General features: G+C 42.2%; 1 protein-coding gene across 8 annotated transcripts in view; it reads left to right on the forward strand.

The window, feature by feature from the left end:
- Positions 1-2462: 2462 nt before the first annotated feature.
- The window catches only part of LRCH1 (leucine rich repeats and calponin homology domain containing 1), a 201026-nt gene continuing 177651 nt past the window's right edge, over positions 2463-25837 (forward strand). For 2 of the 8 annotated variants that reach the window (XM_088792772.1, XM_019753553.3), the window contains exon 1: positions 2466-3046. In XM_088792772.1, the coding sequence (XP_088648898.1) occupies positions 2740-3046 (307 nt within the window). In that variant the 5' untranslated portion in view covers positions 2466-2739. Of the gene's footprint in view, positions 3047-25837 lie in introns of all 8 variants that reach the window. The other 6 variants (XM_019753552.3, XM_019753555.3, XM_019753551.3 and 3 more) reach the window with 5 other exon arrangements.

A 25837-nucleotide genomic window follows, 5' to 3' on the forward strand; every position in this document is an offset into this window, starting at 1 on the left:
GAACATACTATAAATATACTGGATATCTCATAGAAACCAAAGCTATGAATCAGGAACAGTCAGTCTAGGGGCTGAACACAAACAGAATTGTCTGGGTGATCTTGCATTTGGTCGGAAGCCCACTTCTGGACTAACCAAGGCAGCCAGCCAACTGGCTATAACACAGCTGCTACATATATAGAAGACTACATGTATAGAGTAGGGAGGGTGGAACAGGAAGAGGGTACTGTTTGCAGAAGAAGGAAAAACGATATTAAACAAAACAGAGGTATCAACCTTATTGAAAAAAAGAGTGAAGAAGGACGATGGCAAGAGAAAATGGCTTGTCGAGTTTCTTGAATATTTAGAAATAATTGATTTCAGTTTCAAGGGTCAAATACTCTCCTCCATTTTAAGGAAAAACTCCTTTATTCAGGGACATCGTTTGACAGATATGTAAATAAATGACAACGTGTAAAACATTTGGTCTATTGCGCAACGCTTAATTACCAATATTCATTATGTTCTTGTTATATACTAAGTACTCTTCTAGATTTTGTAATATGGGGAAGCAGTTGCAAAGACGTATAAGTCCCTCCCTCAAGGAGTTTACACTTTAGTGACCTACAGAAGGTAAAACAAGCTATAATGATTAGGTCAACCTAACATAGGGACTGATCATTTGTTAAAGAGCAAATCCTGCATATTCCCTCACTTAGTCTAAAAAAGAATTGGTGATATTTAAAAAAAAGATTATGTTCTACATGATGCATCACTACAATTCGTGTTCTAACTACAATTGCAGTCTGCCAGATGTCCTCAACTGTACCCTGCAAACTGCTCGTGCGGAGTACCTACCACCTGGCTTTAGCTAAAGATTTTCAATTGAAATTGTTTTCTGTCTCTCTCTCTTTCTGTCCCTCACTGGCCTTTTGAAAGGCCAGTAAAGAAAGGGGGAGGTAGGTTAGTTTTTATAAGTGATGTAAGTAAACTTTCATTTACTATTATTATATTCAAGCCTGTTTTTTTAAAAGTCTGGGAGGCTGAGTGGAGAAGGGTTGTTGAGAGGAAGTTTGGGGGCAGGTTACCAGCAGGTGGCGCTTGTCTTCTCCGAGGAGATTAGAAAGTTTTATTCAGCCTAGAATCCTGTGGGAATTAAGGGTAACTATGCATACAGTCAATGCAAGTGGCAATAATCATGCCATACTTTAGTGCGGAGTCCATAAAGTCACAAGTTGTAGCCTTTTTCCCAGACCACCACCTTTCTGCATCACCACTTAAAAGACCTGCTCTGACTCCAAGGGTTGTATTCTTTTCCTACTTGACCAGCATCTTGATTTCCCCCAGCCAAATTGCTTACAGTGGCGATTAAACCTTGAGTATAGAGCAAAAAGAAAGGCCCTAGAGAAGGGGAGCTGAAACTTCGGAAAGGAGAGGTACTTTATCAATCTTCCAGCTGGTATGCCCTTATGGTGTCAGATGTTCTGTAGCAGCTGGTGTGCCAGCCTTGATCTGAGCAGAACATGAATTTGCTTGCTTGCAAGCAGTTTCCATGCCCCATAGAGGCAAGGAAAAGGAGCAGCACGAGGACACTAGGAGACCTGTGCACAGGCTCAATTAATGACTGAGTTACCGGCTTGTTGGGATCACTAGCTTTCTAACCTCTCCCTGCACCACCCAATTCCGGCGCTCAGTCAGCTATAGGCGGCCCCTCTCCCTCACATGATAATGTATTCTGTCCACCGTAAAAACTACCCTCATTTTGAAAGTCTTTCCTTTCTGGGTCCGCAGTTTTCTACCATCACTCTCCTGCCCTACTCCTGTCTGCTGGTGGCCTGGGAGAACACAGGAAGGACGACCCTAGAGTCTGGGGGCTACAAGTTCAAATCCAGCTCTGCCTCTGACTGCCTGGGTGACCTTAGACAAGTTTCTTAACTTCCTTTGTAGGCTGGATTAAACAATTTTTCTCCTCACGGGGTTCCTGGATGAATGAGATAATTAATGTAGACTACCCAGACCAGTGCCTGGCTCACTGCAGGCACCCAAACGCCAGGGACTGTCTGTTGGCTTGACAGCAGAGTGGAAAACTGCCTCTGGGGGGAACTCCGGGTCAAAGAGCCAGAATAATTCGCAGAAATGAGATAACCTCTCACCTCCCCGTGATCTCACTGTATTTCAAATCCCTTCTATTGCCTTGTCGCCGTCTTCTCAGACCCCCTAAAACCTCTTGTCCCCTAACATACTCTGGGCAGCAAAAATAAAGCCAGAGGAGTTCGGGATCTAAATGAAAATGACCCCCGCACAACCCCCCATCCTTCATCCCCCACCCCCCACCCCTCGTACCCCGACTGCTGGGCCAAGCGCAGCGAAGCAGCGAGTGCCAACCGGGCTAGCCACGGAGGAAGTGTCGGGGCTGGACTGACAGCTTGGGGGAAGGAGGAGGAGAGAGCAGCGGGCGGAGGAGGGGATCGCCGCCTAGAGGAGGGAGCAGCGGCGGGTGGAGACACATGCGCGCTGCTTGCCGCCGCAGCCGCAGTCCTTAGCTTCCCGGGGACAGGAAACCCTCGAGACCGAGCTGCTACAGCCTCCTCTTCGCCCGCCCCCTCTTTCCGCGCGCCTGCCACACCCTCCTTCTCTTCTTCCAGCATCTCTCGGTGGAGCGCTGCAGGGAATCGGTCCGAGGTGCCGACTCCCCCTCCCGGGGAAGAGCTGTGACCCCTCCGCAGGAACGGCGGGGCGGGGTTGGGGGGGCGGGAGAAGATGGCGACGCTGGGAAGCGAACCCCAACCTTTCGTCTCTGCCCTCTCGGTGGCTACTCTTCACCCACACCATCATCCCCCCCACCACCACCACTATCAGCACCACGGAGGAACCGGAGCCAACAGCGGGGTTGGGGGAGGCAGCAGTGGCAGCAGTGGGGGCTTCAACCTGCCCTTGAACCGGGGGCTGGAGCGCGCGCTGGAGGAAGCGGCCAACTCCGGGGGGTTGAACCTCAGCGCCAGGAAATTGAAGGAATTTCCCAGGACTGCGGCTCCTGGGCATGACCTCTCGGACACGGTGCAGGCAGGTGAGAGGGGCAGGCAGTGGGTGTGAATGGCTGTCTGTCGTGCCTTCCCCGACGCGGTAGCCAGTATGAGATGTGGCCTTGCTGGGGGGCCCATTGACCCGTGCTCTCCCGAGTAAGGGACCGCGTGGGCACTGGAGAGGCGGGCCCCGCGGAGGGCACGGTGACTCCCATCTCGCCCGGCGACCGACTGTGCAGCCCCGGGAGAGTTGGGGTGCATCGGCCGCTATGCCTGCGAGTGCGCGGGTCACCGGCTCCCCATCCTGAGGCGGCTCCGCCAGGGCACTGGCCGCTGTGCTGGGACTTGCGGGCGCGCAGTGGAAGTGGGAGGTTTCAGGCTCTCGCGCCGGCTTCCTGGGCCCAGCGCAGGGCTGGGAATCCGAGCGCCGCGTCTGCGCCTCTGACCCAGGCAAGCCCTCTTTGCGTCGGGGCGTCGCCTATCCTGGTGGGGAAACCCAGACAAAGGTGGCGCGCCCTAAACCGACCCGAGGACATCGGCGCAGTGCCGCGAGGCCCCTCGGCGACATCACCAAGCGATCCGGCAACTTGGTGCCCACTGCGAGGAGGTGCCAAAGCTTCCTCTTCCTGCGCCTGTGCGAGGAAAGAGTCGCTGCGATTGTAGTGAATCCGAAACCGCAGCCCCTTCACAAGTCGGCTCCTTAGTTCCTTGCTTTTAGCTAACCGCCCACATGTTTTGGTTCCTACCTCTGAGGCTACCTAGTTCTCAGTAACCCGATATTTGCGGGGGCCCTGAAAGGGACGGCATGGCATTATTAAAAGAAAAGTAATTAAAGTGAGCCGGTTTTCCTGTGTGAGCACGGCAAGTTGTAACTCGCGCCAATGAGCAGCCAGCTTTTTCAAGTTATGTCATGTGTTGACATATTTCTAAGACGTCTGCTTTCTCTTTGGTAGCTGGAGTTACTGGTGCGAGGTCTATAAGCAGGAAGGAGGGTGGCGAGACGCGATTCAGACCTTGGGATCCCTACAGAACTGATTTGGTTTCTTACCATCTCGTTCAGCTCCCTGGGGGAGGGTTCCTATCTTGCCAAGCGCCCAACATTTCCCAGGGCAGCGTGTTTCCCTTTTTGGAACGACGGCCCAGACCTTCTGGCTGTCATTCCCGTGTGAGCCCAGTGTCAGACCCCCTGGATCTTGGATGAACTCTCAGCTCCAGGTCTCCCAGTTTGCTCTTGTGGGGTAAGGAAGGGGTGGGTGGGTCAGAGGAGCAAGCCGTTGGCTTTTGGAGCTAGGTTTCCAGTGTCTTCCCCCACTTAATTCAATAAACATTTATCAAGGGTCCCAGTGAGTATTTAGGCAGAGTTCTGAGTTCATTGGAGCCAAAAGGGGCATTTCAGGGTCACTAAACTTTGTAATTTGGATTTAGGGATAGTCAGGAATGAGCAAAAAAGGAGGGAATTTCCAGAGTTGAGCTGTCAACAGCTGGGGAGTCTCTTGATAGGACCTCTTAGTTACATTTTCTGAAGTGGAAGTTATTCCAAGAATTGCCTGAAACATTAACTTAAAAAAGTTTAAGTACTACTTCCCTTTTGCCATAGTGTACTATGGTACTAGTGTACTATGAACAATGGCAGGGTTGGATATGACTGCAGAAAATGGAGCTGGCATAACCAATAATAACTTGTTTGTACCTTCAGTGGGGGGGGGGGCGTGAAAGTTGTTCCTCTACTTCAGTTATGCTGACCTGTATTTCCAAAGCTGGGTGAACTTGATGTGTCTGCTGTGTTGGCATTTCTTTGAGAAAACCCGTGCTTTTAAAAGCAAGGATGTCTTTCAGTTAAGAACCGGCTATGTGAGATAAATGCTTACAAATATTCCAATTCTCCTCTCTTGCTTGCTTGTGGTGAGCTTAGGTTGTGAATTTTACAAGCTTTTAATTATGAACTTCATTTGCACATGTTTTATACTCAGAAATTTCTAAGAGTTGAATATCAGAGTCTTAATGTTAACTCAAGTAAAGAAAAAAATGCAATATTAATTATGGGAGGGGGAGTGTCACCAAAAGTTTGTAGAAACTTAAGACAACCCGATAAAGATAAAAGAGTATTCAATGTAGTCAGCTCTTTTACATGAAATTTGAGTATCTGAATATGTTAAGAGTTGCTTCTGCAAAATATCTTTGGGTGTAAACCAAATGTATTCTGCCCTTTGTTCTAAAGACATTTGCTGAGCTCCATTCCGTATTTGAAAGAGTAAAAACCAAAATAAAGCAAAAGTTAAAATTACCTCCAATTTGCACAGTGTTGACATTTCCTTTATATAAAGAGTTCTAGTAGAGTGGATAGTATGAGTAATAACATATACAATAAAGACAGCGTTTTCTCCTGGGTTGATATTTAGTTTACAGAATATCTCTTAAAATCAGAATTGCACTGAAGATCCTTAAAAACCTAAGATGGAAAGTGTACTTTTTCCTCAATTTTGTAAGATAGGGAGTGATGTAGAAAGATTTTCCTCATTGTTCAGTTTTACAGTATAGGCCATTGGGTTTATGCCTTGTAAAAGTACATCTTCTGGCAGCCACCTATGCAGAACTTCACTCTTGGGCAATGTAGCTTATCTGAACAGAAGATGTAAACACAGAAACATAGAGGCCCTGGGTTGCTCAGTAGATATCTAAACGGTTGCTCCAGTAAGGAAAAATACTCTTACTCAGGCCCTCACTTTGAGCCTATTGATTTACTCATGTTTGAGTTAAAATAGTTTTGTTGTCAGGGTCTGGTCTTTTTGCAGGGGAGAAGGGGAAAGAAAAACTGATCCATACAGGCCTGGTGGTACAGGTGACACTGGCTGAATGGGAGACATGAATAAAAGAGCCAAGATTAGCACTTGGTGTGTGCACCCTGCTGTGTGTGCCAAGTACTTTATCTGCTTTATCCCTCTCAATCCTCTTTAGAAGCCTATTCGTAGACTCATTTACTTCTGGGGAGATGGTGTTTAAGAGAAGTCAGGTAATATGCTCAAGATCGCACCCAGATTTAGATGGTGAACTAGTGATTGGACCCTGATGGTCTCACTTCAGCCCAAAGTTTGACCTTCGTCATTGAAATAATTTTACTGGATAGTTTATCAGTCACTGCAACGTCTGTCTCATTTGATTTTTGGTGAGTGTGTGTTGTTATTAGGCCAAAATTTGGCACGCCTTACTATTTTAAACTTTATTTAAATAACTCTACATTTTTGTGTGTGTTTTGTTGCAAACAAATTTTTTGTGTTGTGAATTAGCGTTTTTTTTGTGTGTGTAAGCATTTAAAGTGTAGATACCTTTTGAAATCCATGTCCATGTTGATCAGTTCAGAGGTCATTTTCCGTTTGCTTTTGCTGTCCTTCAGGATAGACTTTCTATCCTGTTGCTCAAGTTCATCATTGCTTATTTAACTGTAAGTTGTTTCTCTCTTTTATGTGTACTTTTCTATTTTTTGCCTTCCTCACATCTGTCTGTCTGTCTATCATCTATCTATCTATCTGTCTGTCTGTCTGCCTATCTATCTATCTATCTATCTATCTATCTATCTATCTCTGCCGACAGAGATATAACTATAAAGACTTTTTATGTTCGGACTGGGCAGCATTTACTTTTCTCTTAATGTCTCCCAGAGTCTTCTCTCCCCAGGTGCTGTACTGAGTATGCTTTTCGAGAGATTTGGCAATTTAAATGGCAGAAATGCTATTAACTCTCCGTTAAGGTGGTTATGGGTTCATCAGTCAGGCTTCGTCAGTCTATGCTTCACAAAGAAACTGTGATGCTACTTTCCAGATTTGGTTTAGCTTTTTGGAAAATTAGACTTCTGCCTTAGAAAGACATCAGTAGAAACTGGCCTGAGCTTAGATCTGGTAATGCCACTGAGATCACCATTTGTGAACTCTTTCAATAATTGTGTCAGTTGTTGGAATTAAGGTAAGTTGGTGTTAATTGCAGTGTTTATTTCAAATTATAAAATTATAATCTATTATAAAAGGTTTAAGGATGTAAGACATAAACCTCAACTATATTTACATATCTGATGCCTTTAATTATGTATAACTTACAGGAAGGTTCAGAGGCTTCCATTATTGTGACTACTTTATTGTTGCGTGAAAGTTTTTATGCACCAGAATTTTCAGTTGCTGTTATATTTCAGATAGGTTTTTTTGGTGTGTGATGTGAATTGTTTAACAAAAAAAAAAAAGAAAAGAAAAAAAGAAAAAAAAAAGGCGAGAAAAGAAAAGAGAAAAAAAGAAAGGTCAGAATTCCACATCAGCCTACCAATAATAGACAACTAGGCCTACTGATATAGATGCAAACTTGAAGCACACCTGTGTTTTCTTCATCTTAATTTAAGAGTTCAGTAGTAATGCCTCCATATACTGTAGTAAGAAGTCATACATTTGGAAGCCATCTGTTCCCACAAAGTAATTCAAAAATAAAGGGAGAATGTTTACATGAACAGAGAGTTGATGAACTGTGAGAATTTGGCTTCTCTTACTTACTCCAGCAATGCAATAGAAGGGAAGCGCTTTCATAGTCAGATTTCTGTGTATGTTCATGGTTTGCCCCAACCACACCCTCCTTCACTGGCCATAAAGGAGGATATAGGTGGGGGAAGAAAGAAAAAACAAATTAGAGAAGAACAATGTTTGATTTGCAAAACAGAAATATTTCATTTTTTTGCCCATTGAGAAACAATTGCTCCTCTGTTAATATGATGTTGACACTGAGCCAACTCAGTTTACGGTACCTGAAAGTCTTCCAGGACATTTTTAAGTCACCAGGGTCAGGCTAGACAATTTTGGCATCTTCTTTGGTATTTGCTGTTCTTCCTTCTGCTGTGTTACCTCAGTCTCTTTGCTGGAGGGGACCTAAGACCTGGGAGATGAAACAGGGCCAGGAGCCCTCCAGCTCAGTGAGTCCTCAATTTCTTCTTGCTCTCCCCAGATGGTCAGAAAGAAGCCCCACCTTAGTTTTTCAGTTGTCTGGCTTCTCCTGTGGCCTTGCTTTTGACAGCTGACCCTGCAGTGCAAAAAATGGCGTTTTGCTACACAGTGTATTCCTCTAATAGTCTTTGATATTTTGGATGTTGATGGCATAGCATTAGGAGTAGCATCAATACGTCTGACCTGGTTCCATCAGTTTAGCTGTGATTTCACTCCCTTTATCTCTGCAGGCAACAGTGACAAGTTCAAATATAGCATCCTCCGCAGACTGCCTGACTTGGCCTTCCTCTAGATGGCCTTCATTTCACTTTTCCAGGTCATTTCCTTTACTTCCCCGCCCCCTCCTTGCCCTGTAAGATTCTACTTACCCCACTCTCATTGTGTCCAGTACCTGAGCCTGCTCACAACACAGAGGCTCCCTGCCAGCCCCTCCCTGTAGAGCTGAGTGGTGAATCATGCACAGCCTTAAGGCACCTGAGCATTATTTCCTTATGGCATTTTTTGCTACTTATTGCCTTCCTTTTTTGGTACTTTTCCCATGTTTTTTCTCCTTTACTGGCCTGTGTGGTCTGGCTAGGCAGTGGTTTTTCCTTATTTTTTTTATGTGCCCTCCATGCCTATCACAATAAGGAAGTGTTGGATACACATCAGTAGATTATTCTGTTTCCTCTTTCCCACTCACAGCCCATTTTTAGTCTCCACACTTAAAAAAATATATTTTTATTAAAAATATAGCTAGCATACAATATTATATTAGTTTCAGGTGTACACAATAGTTATTCAGCAGTTATTTTTGCTACTTATTCCTAAAGCAGTGATCACCGTGATAAGTCCAGCAACCATCTGACACCGTACCACGCTATCACAATACTATTGACTATATTCCCTATGCTCTACATTACATTCCCATGACTTATTTGTTCTATACCTGGAAATTTGGACCACTTATTGCCCTTCACATTCCTAGTCCCCTATTTAACTTTTCAGTTACAGTTGACATTCAATATTATATTAATTTCAGGTGTACAGCATAGTGGTTAAACATTTATGTAATTTAAGAAGTGAACCCCTGACTAGTCTAGTACCCACGGGGCACTATACATAGTTATTACCATATTATTGACTATATTCTCAATTCTGTATTTTACATCCCCATGATTATTTTGTAACTAGCAACTTGTAATTCTTAATCCCTTCACCTTTTTCACCCTGCCTCACAACCCCCTCCCATCTATCACCCCTATAAATGTAGTACCCATCTTACATCATAAACAATTATGACTACTTTGTAACAACCAATTTGTACTTCTTAATCCCTTCCCCCTTTTCACTCATCACCCGAACTTCCGTCCCATCTGGCAACCATCAAAATGTTCTCTGTATCTATGAGTCTGTTACTGTTTTGTTTGTTTATTTTGTTCTTTAGATTCCACATATGAGCGAAATCACATTACATCTGTATTTCTCTGTCTGACATACTCCACTCAGTACTGTACCCTCCTGGTCCATCCATGCTGCCACAGATGGCAAGAACCCATTCCCATGGCCGAGCAATATTCCATTGTATATATGTACTACCTCCTCTTTATCCATACAGCCATCGACAGACACCCAGGCTGCCTCCACATCTTGGCCATTGTAAACAATGCTGCAATGAATATATAGATGCACAACACATCCCCTCGAAATAGCATTTTGGGTTTTTTCAGATAAATACAGGAAGTGGGATTACTTTGTCTCTTGATATAGCCTTTGTTTTGAAGTCTGTGTTGTCTGGTATAAGTATTGCTATCCCAGCCTTTTGTTGCTGTTTTTTACATTCTCATGAAGTAACTTTTTCCATCCCTTTCCTTTCAGTTTGTTTGTGTCTTTTGATCTGAAGGGAGACTTTTATAGGCAGCATATGTAAGGGTTTCGTTTTCTTATCCATTCAGCCACCCTAGGTTTTTGATTGGAGCATTTAATCCACTTACATTGAAAGCAATTGTTGGTAGACATGTATGTAGTTATTGCCATTTTATTATTCAAATTTTTGATCTTTTAAATTTTTTTCCATCTCAAAGAAGTCCCTCTACCATTCCTTGTAATAATGGTTTGGTGGTGATGACTTCCTTTACCTTTTTCTTGTCTAGGAAGCTTTTTATCTGTCCTTTGATTTTAAATGATAGCCTTGCTGGGTAGGGTAGCCTTGGTTGTAGGTTCTTCTTTTTCATCACTTCGAATATTTCATGCCAATCTCTTGTGGCCTGCAAAGTTTCTGTTAAGAAATCAGCTGACAGTCTTATGGGAGCTCCCTTGTACGTAACAAACTTCTTTTCTCTTTCTGCTTTTAGGATTTTCTCTTTGTCTTTAACCTTTGGCATTTTAATTATAATGTGTCCTGGTGTTGGCCTGTTTCGGTTCATCTTTTTTGGGATGCTCTATGCTTCCTGGGCTTGTATGTTTATTGTCTTTGCCAGGTTAGGAAAGTTTTCAGTCATTATTTCTTCAAATAGAGTCTCAATGTCTTGCTTTCCCTCTTCTCTTTCTGCTACCCCTAGGATGTGAATGTTTTTATGCCTGATGTTGTCCCAGAGGTCTCTTAAACTATCCTTGTTTTTTTCTTTCTTTTTTTTTTTAATTCATTTTTTCCTTTTGCTATTCGAATGGGGTGTTTTCTGCAACCTTGTTTTCCAAGTCACTTATTTCATCCTCTGCTTCATCTAGCCTGCTGGTGATTCCTTCTGGTGCAATCTTAACTTCAGTTATTGTATTCTTTAATTCTGACTGGTTCTTTTTTTATGGTTTCTATGTCCTTTTTTATGGTTTCTATGTCTTTTTCTTATACTTGCTATCTCTTTGTTGCAGTTCTCACTAAGTTCCTTGGGCATCCTTATAACCATTTTTTTGAACTCTGTATCTGGTAGGTTGCCTGCCGTCATTTTTTTTTTTCAGTTCTTCGAATTTTCTCCTGTTCTTTTATTTGGGACATATTTCTTGTTTGCTAATTTTGGCTGCATCTCTGTATTTGTTTCTATGTATTAGATAGGGCTGCTATGTCACCCAGTCTTGCCAGATGGCCTTATGTAGTAGGTGCCCTGTGGGGCCCTGGCATAATCTCTCTGGTCACCTGCTCTGGGTGCTCCAGGAGTGTCCCTTGTGTGGGCTGTGTGTGCCTTCCTGTTATAGTCGAGCCTTGACTGCTGTTTGCATGTCAGTGGGTGGTATTGACCCTCAGGCTGACTGGTTGTGGGCTTTGTCTACAGCTTATGCGCTGCTGTGCAGAGGGTTACTCCACGGAGTGGGGTTTGCCCCAGTGGGCTCCGTTGCCTGTTGAGACCATCTTTTATGTGTCCCGCTTGTGGGGTTAATTAGTGGTGCTCGGCTGTGGCCTGAAGCCAACCTCCAAATATGTTGGTTCTGGGACCTGTTTGGAGGAGCTGTGGTGCAGTCCCAGGTCAGTGATTGCCTCTGACTGGCCAGGGAGTACATGGTAGGAGCTACAAAGGATCCATTTGGTTGCTGCCTGTGCTATACCTGGAGGCATGTACCATATTTCCCCCAAAATAAGACCTAACTGGAAAATAAGCCCTGGCATGATTTTTCAGGATGCTTGTAATATAAGCCCTACCCTCAAAATAAGCCCCAGTTAAGATTGTCAGCCAGACAGATGCATTTAGTACGTCCATTGCGACACACGACAGACGTATTGAATTATAAAATAATATTAATATATAATTAAATATAAATAAATAATATTATTGACATTAATACTTAAAATATATGATAACATAAATTATAATTAAGAATTTCTAAATACCCAAGTGGGCGCCTTTGGACTAGAGGTAAACACCTATGTAAACGGATGAACTCGAGACTTATTGCCGAATGACCAATCGGAATACAGACACAATGCACGTATAACTTGCGCACTTGATAACGAACGGACGTGGTTGTGTCTAATATGAATCTTCATAGTTCAATATGTCATGTGTTGTAACGTACGTACTTAATGCACTTGTGTGAAATAAAGAAACGTTTTCTGAATTTTGGTGCCTGCAATTTTTGTCTCTTTTGTGTGGACCATCATTTTTAACTACCATCATTTTTGTTGCCACTCCTGCAAGTCTTCAGTTAACACTTGATTTAATGGTAGATTTAAAGGGAATAATATTTGGACCCCCAGACAAGACGAGTGCGAAAAGAAAGAGTTATTCCGTTGAGTACAAGAAGGGAATCATGGAGGACTCCTGGGGCAAGAATCTATGGCTTTCTACAAAGAGAAGAAGTTGGATCTCTGAATGGTCCAAAAATGGTGAGCAGAGTACAATAACCTCAGTCAACAGGTGGACGAGGGAAATACTAAGAAGCGCAAGTGTGGATCAGGTTGGCAGCCATTATTCCTTGAGCAGGAAGACATCATCTGTGAATGGATTGCTGACAGGAGAGCAAAGGCTTTGGTTGTGTGCAGGGCTGATATTCAAGCATTTGCCCTTGCAATGGCAGCACAGTTAGAAATATCCCCAGAAGAATTCAAAGCATCACAACACTAGCTGGATGGCTTCCTTCAGTGATATGAACTGTCTCTAAGATCGACAACACTGTTCAAACTGGGAGACACTGAAGTTATTAAACGTGCACTTGCATTCAAGTCCTTTGTTGATGGCATCCACTTTTCTAAATACTAACTTTTCAACATGATTGCTGTGGATGAAACTGCAGTGTTCATGGGCCAAGGATCTCAAAAGACAATTAATCAGAGGGGTGCTTCGTCAATCTACATTCCCTCTACTGATTACAAAAGTGCATGTGTTACCTGTATTTTGGCAATTCATCTGGATGGAAAGAAAGCCCCACCTCTAATCATCACTAAGGGCAAGAAGGATAAGGTTGAGTGTGTTTCAGGCATTTATGTTCTTGAAACCAAAAAAACCTGGTGCACACAAGCAGTTATAAGGAAGTGGGTCAATTTAATGCTGACACTTGTTTTGCAAGGTGGCCAAAGAGGTCTGCTAGTCTGGGATTCAGCCAGCACTCGCTGTGCTAAAGACATAAAGAACTTCCTGGCAGAGAGAAGAATAGATCAAATAATGATTCCCGCAGGAATGACTGCCTATCGCCAGACTTGATATTGCAATAAACAAACCATTCAAGGAGCATTTGTGCATGGAAATCAACGACTACATTGAAAATAAAAGGGAGAGAAATCAGAGTGGAAACTTTGTGAAGCCTAGCCTGCAAGAGGTCGTGACTTGGGTGAAGAATTAATGGGATAAAATCACTGACAGCTGTGTTGCCAATGCACTATGAGCAGGATAAGTGCTCATGGACAAGAAGTGCTCATTTAAGGAGAACTCTATTGCTGGACATGAGAGATTGGGTCCAATCGTTCTACAGGAAATGGAGTCGCAAGAAATTCAAGTTGGAATTCGGGGTTTGGAGAGTTATGACAATGTTCCAGAAGAAGATGACATGACTATATTTGAATAAATGTAGATTGTTGTATATAAATAAGTGAATAAATGTAGATTGCTGTACATGAATAAATGCAGATTGTTGTGCATGAAAAAATAAGACATCCCCTGAAAATAAGCCCTAAGGTGTCTTTTGGAGCAAAAATTAATATAAGACTCCATCTTATTTTGGGGGAAATATGGTAGGAGAGGCCACACTGCAAAATGAGGACGGCTGCCACTAGTACTCAGTCTAGGGTAGCTCTGCAAAAAGCCAGGACACTCGGAGGCCTGCTACCACCTGCTGGTTTGGTAGAGTTTAGCCATTGATAAAGCCTCCTGTGGTAACCAAGTTGGGTGAGGCAGGGTCTCAGGGCATCAGCAGGGTGGAGCAGTGGAGTTCACCAGGCCAATCAGATTTAGATTTGGCCTGTAGGTGCGGGCTCAACACAGGAAAGATGGCACCTGCCTGTCCTGGTGCATGGAGGAGGGCCCCACACAGGGAAAATGTTGACTGTCTCTTCAGTCCTCGCCTTGAAATTACACAAGTCTGTCTCTCCCTATATGTCTCCAACGTGCCCCCCCCCCCCCTCCAGAGCCCAAGGTGAGTACCTGCGAGTGAGTGAATCTGTGTGGGCTGTTAAAGGGGACGTCTGAGTTTCCCTCTGCCTTCTGTCCCACCTGGAGGGTAGAAATCCCCATTGTTTTTCACTCCCAGATGTTGTGGGGGCTCCTCTTTGGCACCAGTACTCCTGGCTGGGGAGCCTGGTGTGGGGGCTTGGGGTCCTTTGCTCCTTTGTGGGGAACCTCTGTGGCCGAGATACCTCTCCCAAGTTTTAACCGCCATATGTGGGTGTGGGCACAGCCTGTTTCACATCTCCATTTCTCTTACTCATCTCAACGTGGCTTCTTCTTTATATCTTTAGTTATAAAACTTCTATTAAGCTAGACTTCAGACAGTTCTCCAGGCTGATTGTTCTATAATTTAGTTGTAATTTTGATGTATTCACGGGATGGGGCAAGCACAGCATTTACCTACTCCGCCATCTTGGATCTCTTCTGCATTCTTTCCTAGTTTCTACAGTTTTAATCCATCATCTTGGATCATTGTGGTGTCATTCCCTATATGTGCAAGTTTTGTTGATCTGCTGCCCTTCTCTTGGTGATGACCTTATTCTCACAAGCCATCTTTTTACTTCACAGTGTCACTTACTGTATTAGTCGGCTCAGACTGCCATAAACAAAACACCACAGACTGGGTGGTTTAAACAATAGAAATTTATTTCTAACAGTTCTGGATGCTAAGAATCCAAGATGTCAGCAGGGCTGGTTTTCTGGGAGGTATCTCTCTTTGGCTTGTAGGTGGCCACCTTCTTCCTGTGTGTTCATATGGCCTTTCCTGTGTGCCTACGCATCTCTGATGTCTCTTTGTGCGTCCAGATATCCTCTTCATATAAGAACATGAGTCACATTGGATGAAGTCCCACTCATAGGAGCTCATTTAACTTGAATTATCATTTTAAAGGCCTTGTCTCCAAATACAATCATATTCGGAGGTACTAGAGGTTAGGGTTTCAACATGAATTTATGGGGACACAGTTCAGCCCAGCACACCTGCACCCCTGGTGTAGTTGGTGGCTACAGCTCCCCCCGCCCCAGTCCTGGGTAGGCTGTCTTTGTACCTGTACAAGGCTGCCCTTCCATGAGGCTGGGACCAGGCCTGTCTTGTTCTCCATCCTGTTCCCAGCATCTAGCACAGCGTTCATGGTGTTCCTATCTGGCCTCAATAAATGCAATTGAGCATGTGATGTGAATGTACCATGAAATGGGGAAGGAGCCACCTTTATACTTAAAAATGGGTGACTCTGGCTTGTCTGGGCCCTCCTGCCCTTTCACCATCTCTCAGAAATTTAGAATCTTCCTTTTGTTGTTTGGCCAGTCCCTAGAGTCATTCTTTTCTTTCAACAATAGTTAAAACAAAGGTGAGGTTGCCTCTCATCAACATTTCCAAGTGTTTGATAACCAGTGTTATATCCAGAAGTCAGGTGAGTTATAGTGACTCATGAAGGAGATGGGGATTTTAATGTATCAAGTATTGCCTGAAAATAGCCAATATAGTAAAATTAAACAGTTTTTGAGCACCTATCATGTGTAAGGAGCTGTTGTGGGTGATTAAGAAAATAGAGACTGTACGTAGTTCTACCTACTTTTCAAAATTGCATAAGGATTAAAGAAATAACGTATCTGAAAGTACTGTACATGTGTGGCATTCTCATTGATAAGTGTCATTTTCAGATAAAGCTGTTTAGCCCTTCACCAAGGGGACTTTCTTCCCTCTTCTTCCATCAGTATAGCTTAGAGGTTAAAAATAGGTCTCTTGAGCCTCAAAGACCTGGGTCCCAATGTTGGCCTTGTTGATTATAAACTGTGTCACTCTGACCAGATAATTTAAACCCTGAACATCAGTTTCCTCACTGGTAAAATGAGAATAATACGGACTTAGTAGAGTTGTTGTGAAGACAATGATCATAATAACAACTGGTGATGTCATCAAGTGCTTTTGCTGTGCCAGGTATTGCTCCAAGTGATTTATATGTAAATATATGTATTAAATATGTGTGATATATGTAGTACTTAATTCTTGCTAAGTGTTTGTTTTAAGTGTAGTAGGAGCTCAATAACTCTACACTCATAGAGCTTTTATCTAGGTTTCACCCAACTTCCTACATCTAGTTCAAGTTCACCTGCCCCTGAAATGGCTTTCTTGTCTATTGTAGCCTGAAGAGGGAGTTTAGGTAGCTAGAAACCATCTAGAAACCTATCTCTCCCTTATTTAATCGCTGAGGACACTGAGGCCCAGAGAGCTTATGTCATTCAACCAAAGTCACACAGCAAGTTGGTGGGCACCTGAACCAATGCACAATCTCACAGCCTCACACCAAAGGGTTGTTTCTGTGGCACCAGGAGGAGGCCAACATTGGGATGGATGGAAGACTTCCCTCCCTCAATAGAGTTCTCCGATCAAACCAACCCAGATACATGGCTGATGTGGAAGGTCCCTAAAAGAACAAAAAATACTGTGAAACCTTTAATAACATCTGGTCCCAAGCTGGAGAAAATAAGGTATAAAACTAATAGTGGTTACAGATTAAATGTGTTAATTTAGGATTTTACTGCATGTGGTTTGGGAGACATGCCTGAGCCCCATGTAAATTGGATTGGAAATACTACAAGGCGTGTGGGCAGTCCCTGACTCACAAACCAGAAGTCCACCACGGTCTTTCATAGCAAGGTTTTTCTTAGAACTTGGAATACATTTTCCTGTGGAAATCAAGTAGTAAGTGGTGGTTTGGTTCTCTCGCCAACCCTCTATTTAACCCTAGCAGAGGTGGGCCTTCGTGTTAATGGTGGTTTATTATTTCTTTGGAAAAATGCAACCTTGGTTCTGACGTGAAATTCTGAATCTGGAGATCTTGGCATCAGGCTGTGAATGAAGCTCCTGCCTCTTGGGGATAATTCTTTCCCCTTTGGCCATTCTGACCCAAGGTCAGAAAGTTTCCCTCCCCACCTCCTGCCCCTTGGTCAATGGGCCCAGCAGAATGGGGATCCCATCCCACTGGTGTGGGGAGCAAGGGTTGGCATACGTCAGAGGGGTCGGCTCTGGGACTCGATGAGGCTTCTAGGCCAAGGAGGAGCTGGCTCAGGAGATGCCTGCTGAGGGAGACAGGAAGGAATTTAAATGCTTCTCTACTTAATTTTTATATTTTTAATGTATTATCTCCCCGATATATTAGTTTTACAATTTGAAGCAAGTTACTGAATCTCTCTGAATGTCAGGTTTATAATTTGTTAAAACTCAAAACACTCTTCTCCCTCAGAGTTTTGGTGACGATTTGTGAAGTCAGGTGCAGAGTTCAGCTTGTGATCCATAGATGTCATTTGCCTTCCTAGATTCCCATGGCGTTATGTGTCATCATTTTGTTCGGGAAGATAAATAATTGGAAGCTGTCAGTGTATCATTAAACGGAGTGGCTAAGAGCACAGACTGTGGCTGGGGCTCAGTCCTGGCTCTCCCAGGACATGGCTACTACTTAACCTCCCTGTACCTCAGTTTCCTCATCATAAAATGGGGGGTAATAATCATAGGATTATTGTGAGGAATAAGTGAAAGAATATATGCATAAAGTGCTTAGGTCAATGCCCGGCACTGATGTTTGCCGTTATTATTATTGGACTCCATTATCTTTAGAAAAGAGGTTCAATCTGATAAAGGCACAAAAAGACCAGTTAAATTCCTAGAGTAGTATGACATTAATGAAATGATCTTAATATCCAGGACGCTTGGGTATACATGCTTTCAGTGTGTGTAAGCGTTGTTTATATTCTTCTGGCAGACTTTGGCGGACGGCAGTGTATGCGGTTTTTATTATTCCAGCTCTACATATTCCGGGCTAAATTCCATGTGAGGAAACCCAGACTAGCAGATTAAATGGTGTTCCTTGGGTTATGCTGCTAGTGAGTGGTTGAGCCAGGATCACATCTGAGTTTTTATGCAACTTCCATTCCTTCCTCACTATAGCAGTGTTCTTAGGTCTGATTTGATTTTACTGGGACAAGGAAATCCTGAGGAGGCCCAGAATTCTCCCAGTGGAGAATGAGGAGCCATATTCTGGGGGTACATGGTGTATTCAGGAGAAAGGTGCCTGGGACCAAGGCTTGTTTTTTGGCATGAGGATCAGAGTGGTGTGAAGGAGGGGCTGGGCCTCAGAAGAGGGGTTGGAGTACAGCTTTCCTCTGTCCTCTGCAAGAGTCCTGCCACTGATTGAAATCCTTTTCCAGATTAAAATAAATCAATCCATTACCTTTTAATGCTCTTGGCAAAGAAAAACTTGTGAACCTTTTTATGTTCTCTGCAACTGCTCTGAAGATGTATAGCTAATAATTTTTATATAAGAAGCGAGAAAATGTCTATGAGGAGGCAAAGATTTAAGAATAAATATATAGATTTAAATGAGTCTCTTCCTTTCTCGCTGCTTTCCTGGAAGCCGGCATTTATTTTGAACTTCGGTCAGAAGTTAGTTCATTAAAAGTTTTATGATAGGTTCCATATCACCCTGAATTTACTGATAAGGGAACTGATAGGAGATACTGTCTGGATCCTCCAGGATGTTTCTTCTTTTGAGCCTCACAACTACCATATTTTGCCCTGTATGACGTGCTTTTTTGGTCTAAATTTGTGAGGGAAAAATAAGGATGCACATTATGCATGGGTAGTACTAATTCCGTATCTATAGAAATGTTTTTAATTCTTTTATTTATGCTTATGAGATAAAAGTGTAACTAGAAATCAATAACGATATCTGTATGCAAATTAATACCCAGGAATACAATACTCGGTTTTGTTGAATTTATGATGAACTTGAAATGAGGAAGTGTTCTTGGCCTTATATGATGCGTAAATATTGTAATTTGTTACTGGTACATAAAATTTCTTGTACCTTGTATCTGTTCGTGTGTTTTATAATTAGTTGTTACATAAAATTTCTTATAAATATAATATGTTAAAAAGTAAATGCTAAAATGCCTGTATAATGCAAAAAACAAGTACCGTAAACAAGTAAAAATTTGAATTGAAAAACTAGAACGAAAGATTTTTTTCCATGAAAGTTTGGGCCAAAAATGTGGGTGTGCATTATACACGGGAGCACGGTATACATGGCAAAATATGGTACTTTCCAAGGCAGGTAGTGTCCTTGTTGACAAGAAGGAAACTTGTCAGGCAATCTGAGTACATTTGTAGATCCAGTAAAGCAGAGCCCAAATTGGAATCAGAGCTCTTGGTGGAGTGCCCGAGTCCCTGCCATGCTCTGTTATAGTGTCACTGAATATTTAGAGCTGGAGGAATGGACCAGAGGAGATTTTGTAGTGAGAAGCTAGCATTTGGACAGCATTGAGAGCATTTGGACAGCAGTCCTTGGGGTGATTCAGAGACAGAGCAGATTCTGGACTAATGTTATTTCTCTCACCTATCTGAAAGTTGGTGCAGGGCCCAGGTGTTTTCACAGTTTAGTCTTGATCTTCACCTGTTTGCAATTTCTAAGAACTGTGTTGTAAAGCAAGCGACAGTTACTAGTTTTAAAAATTCTCCAAGGTGTCTTATTTAAAAATGTACACATTTGGGTTTTTATTTTTGGTATAAAATTTTGTTAAACATGATAATATGTAATCTAATTCAACAGCCTATTTAAATTTTACTAGATTTTATTCCCTCCAGTGAGAAATGAATGACTAGCCATTGGGTGAGCATTCGAATAGTTTACTTTCTGGAATATTGCCTTTGTAATAAAATACTCACATTCTAAAAGCTGTTTTATTAAGTAGTTATCATTCATCTGATTTATAAAAATGCATTTTATTTTGTAATGAAGATCCTTCAATACATTAAATAATTGCTTTTACAATTTTATAAATTAAATAGCATGGCAGCTCATTTTGGCTGAAATGGCACCATGGTTTATGGATAAATAACCAAAATTTTTTGTTTATGCAAATTTATGTACTTCAAAGGAATCTGATTGTGCAATTGAAGGCAAACAGATCTCTCTTTGTGCAGTCCCCTTGTGTGGATGATAATCTCTGCATGCAATTTAAGGCAATTATGTGTTTTTTCCTAGTCTTTAGAAAGCCTGGATAAATCAAAGGTAATTTTAGTTGCACCAGTCATTCCAGTAGTTATAGTCTTGTAATAAATGCTTAGCTGTGGTTTGTTCAGATATTTACAATTAATGCTTTCTTGTATCTATGCATTACTTTAAAGGGTGCCATGCTATAACTTTGAGTGCTGATGTGCCCAAGTCAGATCTATTTCATGAAATTTAGTTGGCAGCTCCCCACCCCCACCTGCAAAGCCCTTCGAATCAGTATGTTAATGAAGACTTGGTATCTCCATATGAAATTTGCACAGTGGGAATTCTGAGGTAATGTACCCTGATAGAGCCCTTAATGTCTGCCTCTTAGAGAATGAGTGACAAAGACAGGATTACCTAGCTAAGTGCTTTCATAATGAGGCTGTCTGGGTTCTTCCAAAGTGATTTTATAGTTTCAGTGTGTGCATTCTCTTGTGTCCCAATGTCTCAGACCTCTTCTCTCTTCTGGCAGCTGGGCAGCCTTGTTTGTAATCTTTTATTACCACATGACTTGGACAAGCCCCATCACCTTTGGATCAAAGACTTCAGCTTTCGGACATACCACTTTTTGTAATGCTATGTAACACTTGGATTTTTCAAGAGTACCATAGGTCACAGGAGGTGCTCTTATAGGAGATTCATAAGTAGTGTCATCTTAAACCCAGGTTTGCTGGGGACAGACTTGTTTAGATCTGTTGCCCTGGCCTAATGAATAATAGCACCTCCTTTGAACACATACCAATTTGGGTGAAAAATTATATGGTCTCTCCACTCATATGAGACCATAGATACCATCTGTTAAGAATAAACTGAAATAACATTCATAGTGGTTTCAGTCAGCACTGTTACATGACTTTTCCCAGAAAACTCTGGACTGTTAAAGAGCAGGTTCAGGGGAATCAGAAGACATGATTTAGCCAAGATTGGTTATGGGCAAAATGAGTGCAGCAGGTGATCAAAAGTGTTATTATAATTAGAGCATGATAAAAAATAGAGAGAGAAAAAGAAAGAATTGGTAAGGGTCAAGGGTTACTTGATCCTTACTCTGAGTAAGGATCTATGTTACTATGAGTAAGTTACTATGAGTAAGACATTTATGCCCAACGGTTATATGTGGTATGAAGAGTTTGTCACCCCTTTTACCATAATGTCTGAAAGTAGCTATCTCCAGTTTATACCTAACTTCTCATTCCAGCTGTAAAGAAGGAACTTGTTTATCTGAATACAACATGGTTGATAATACTTAAGCAAGTTTAAGGAATTTTTCATTTTTGTTTCCTCTCCTGTTATTGTAGATAAGCATTAAAATGTATTTGTTAATAAAATCCTTCAAAAAAACCTTTGAAAGAAAAAATAATAAAATGAAATGGAGACAAGTGAAGTGACTTGCCCATACCTCCATCCAGTTAGTGTCAGATTGGGTCTAGAATCGTACAGCTTATCCTGGTCATCTCTGTCAGCTGTCCGAACTGCTGTCCTTTGAAGGAAAGACAATGTTTGGTTGGTTTCTCTTTTTTACTTTCACACCAAGAAATCCTCATAAGGTCTTTGGCATGTGTCGTTAATTTTAGTGGGCAAAATATAGCCTTCACTTTTAAAATACGAAATATAGCATGCATAGAAAGGCATCTATATAAAATGTAGGCATGATTTTAATGATGATAGTAGAATAGACATAGGGACAGAGAGCAGGTGGGAAGCTGGGCCTGGTGATGGGGAGGTGATTGCCTGGGGAAGCACAAGGTCTGATGGAAATGCTCTGTTTCCTGATTGTAATGGTGAGTGCACCTGCCTATGCATTTGTCAGAGCTCATCCAACTCTACACTTAAAATGGGTGCATTTTGTTGTATATACAGAGGGTGCCAAAAAAAAAGTATATGTTTTAAGAAAGGAAAAAAACTATTAAAATTGTGATACTCAGTATATACCAATAACAAAAGATGAATACAAGTCACATTTGACTTCTGCAATTACAAGACGTGCTCAAAGTGGTTACCATCAGCGTCCAGACACTTCTGATTACGGCGAGCAACTGCTTGAGCAGCGTTAACCAAACTGTCCACTTGTATACATTTTTTGGCACCCCCGGTATATAGTATACCTTAGTAAGGTAGACTGAAAATGCACCTGTGTACTCATTATTCAACTTAAAAAGTAGAACATTTCCAGTACCTTTTTATACCTGACTGACAAGCTGTTTTAAAACACAGCATAGTTGGGGTTTATGGCTAAATCAATACCAACTATTAGAAGAACAATATTTCTATTTTAATGGCTGGATTCTTTGATCTTTATTTTTCTATTTTGAAACAGCTTGTTAACTGTCTATACAGCCATACTAATAAAATATTCTAATTCTATTTATGAGTGGCATTTTATTTTATTGATAGAAAAAACTGATCCTGAGCTAAGTTTTCTGGGATCACTGGAATGATGATAGCTAACGAAGCCCAAGTCCTAAGAGCATTTATTGAGCACCTACTGGGTGTCAGACACACTTTGCAGACATGATCTCATTTTCCCCCTCAGCCTATGAGGTAGTTGTCATTTACCTTACATTTTCTCCAGTGTAGAAACTGAGGCTCATAGATGTTAAGCAGCTTGCCCAAGATCCCCACAGAGAAAGTAGGGGAACCAGTTTGAACTCCAGCTGTCTGACTAAAGCATTCACTTTTCCAGCCAAGCACACTGTCTGTCATTAGAAAGAACTGCCTTGTACTGGAGAAAGTCCGAGTGAGCACTTTGGCTAGACTCCTGGTTTATCCTGTAGCACTGGGACCATGTGCATATCACTTGGCAAATTTCCTACATCACAACTATGTTCACTCCTGCCTACCCACCCAGGGTCAGGTGCCTGACAGGATCTAAGGAGTCCGTGGAATCTGGTGCCACCCTGCTATCCCACCGGGCTTTCCTCTTGCCCTCCTCCTGGGCTCTAGTTGCCCTTTTCTTTACTGTCCCATATGTTCCAGGTTAAGTGTCTCTACTTCACCTTTGATCATACCTTTCCGTTCCTCTCTGCATTTGCCAAATAAAATAAAACACAAAGAAAAAAATCACAAAATAAAACTCCAGTTCTCTAGTCCCTGTCAGCCATCCCCAAATCTCAACTCCTGTCTCTTCAATGATGTTCCAAACCCCAGCCTCCCTCTCCCCCATTGACCTCCATTTTTTCTGAACTTTAGGCTTTTGGTCTATAACAGGTGGTTTAAGTGATTGAGTTGATCCTTAATTGTTCTTTAATTTCATGTCTTTCCTCCAGTTAATAATAAGAAAGATAATAGCTTCATTTATTGAGTCAGGTATTATGTTTTGTGCTTTAGGTGGCTTCTCTCATTTAATCCCCCAAACAATCTTAGGATGTAAGTATATATTTTCTCCCTATTTGATGGATTAGAAAATTAAAGCTCAGAGAAAAAAAAGCAAACACCTAAGCTCACACATAGCTACTAAGTGGAGAAATTGGGATTCAAATCCAGTTTGATTTGATCAGTCACATCCTACTTTTACTGACTCTTCACAAACTCCTTCAAGAGAGTGGGAAAAAAAGGGAACTGACATTGAGTGTGCCTTTCCTAAGCATGTGGTAGAGGTGGCTTAACATACTATCTCTCACCATCCTGTAAAAGAAAAACAAAAGCAAAACCCCGAGGCTTAGTTTAAATAATTTACTCAAGGTCACAGAGCTGAGAAGTGGAGACATCAAAATTAAACCAGGTCTTTCTGCCCTTAGAGAGACTCCGCATGAGGAACTCCATCTGTATTTCTTTTTATGTTCTCTGCAGGGCCTAGCACAGTGCAGGATACTAGTGAAACTTTCAAATTAGTTATATGTTGATTGAAAAAAAACACACAGAAAAACCCAAAGTTTCTTTTTATTCTGTTAGAAGCATGAGCATATAAAGCATATATTCCAGCAAGGAAGAGTGGAACCCATAAAGAATGTTGGATTTTGAGACGAGACAATGTAAGAACAGACAAGTGGAATAGATTCTTGACTGGCATGGCAATTGCAGAATTTTTTTTTTCTTTTTTTGTATCTTTTGAGAGATTTACTTTATACCTTCCAGAATTGTACTATAGTAGAGCAGGAATGTCTAAAATTAAGACAGGAGAGGATGACTTAGTATTCCTGTTCAGGTTTTGTGGTTGCTCTGTTCTTAGTCTAATCCAATGAGCTGACGTCCCTACTTCTAAGTGCCCTTCTCAGGTGCAGAATTAAACACTAATGGCTGGCTGCCCAGGGCCCTTTCCTTGGTGGATTTGTAGACCATTGAAGTTCATCATGGAGCTCACCTTCAGAGTTATTAACTATTAAAAAACAAAACAAAACAAAACAAAACAACCCAAACAGAAAAAGAACTCCTTTATGTTCTAGAACTGTGTTAGAATATGTTAGAATTTTGGGGATCAAAACACACATTCTCCAACTGCCCAGAGCACCTTATGCATCTCAGTTGTTAGTATAAGTAACCCCACGAAATGAGAGGACAGGTCTGCATCAGGTGTGGTTCCTGGGTCTTCGAGTATGTCTTCCACTTTCATTTTTATCCGCAGAGTGTTTCTATTGAGTGTGCTGTGTGCCAAAAAAAAAATCAAACAAATAAACAAACAAAACCCAGGTGTCAGTGGTATTTGCAGTGATGTGTTATCATGAGTATCAGAAGAGATTCAAGTGTGGACTCTTGAATGATGGGCACCAACTCTGTGTTCCAGACACAGCCCTTCGTGCTCTCAGTAACTGGAGAAATGCTAGCTGTGTGCCTTGGGTTTTCTCAAAGTGTGCCTGGTGTGTCATCTCCCAGGGCCTTGGAGCTTCTTAGAATTGTACATGGTGTGATAGCTCTCCCAGAATAAAATACCAAAATGCTTAAATCACCATGTTTTTGTCACTGGCTTTCATCCCTTTCTTGCTATGACCATCATAACTGTCTAGGAAATAGGCTTGCGGTTCAACAGATCAAGGTCAAATTCCGGCTCCATTACTTACTAGTTGGGTGACTTGGGGCAATTCACACACCTCTCAGAGCTCTGATTTTTCATCTGTAAATTGAAAGTCATAAAACTTATGAGGTTGCTGTGATGATTAAAACAACAAATTCTACACGGTACTTCGTTCGTGTAGGTGCATTTGTGTGTATGTGTGACATTGGTAGTGGTTGCTTTTTGAACTATGGTGTCCCCAAAGGAGTTCTTTTTGGAGAAGAGGGCTCTTCTCACTGCTCCCTAGCCCTGTCTGTGCTGGAGACTTGCATTTGTCTGTCACTAGTCTGGGAACATATCTCCTGACTGATAGAACTGTCTGCCTATTCCCTTGGTGTGCCAGCGTGGGGGTGAGGCCGCTCCTGCACTCGTTGTTCTCCTTGCCCTCCCCATCCCTGGCAGTGCCTGGGGACTCTCTGTTCTGACTGTCCGTGGGTTGTCAGTGGTACGCACCTAGCCTGAAGCTTGCTACTAGTTGGTGGAGGACTTTGACTGTCTCCCCCTGGCTGACTGGTCAGCTGCAGCTCCTTTAAGGCTGTGTTCCTCTGACCAGGTACACTTATCATCTTAAATTTGAGCCATCCTCAAATGCAACACTTTTAGTTCTGTGACTTTAATTTGGGACACAGTCTGTGCTGTAGCATGGTGTCTTAGCTCTCGGTGAAAGACAAAATAGGAGGGAAGGATGGAAGGAAAGGAGGACGGAGGGAGGTAGAGAGAAAGAAAGGATGTGTGATGAGTATAGCAGTGTGCACAGTGG

The sequence above is a fragment of the Rhinolophus sinicus genome, chromosome 16 (assembly GCF_057876585.1).
Source record: "Rhinolophus sinicus isolate RSI-liver-muscle chromosome 16, RSI-T2T, whole genome shotgun sequence".
Classification (NCBI taxonomy): Eukaryota; Metazoa; Chordata; class Mammalia; order Chiroptera; family Rhinolophidae; genus Rhinolophus; species Rhinolophus sinicus.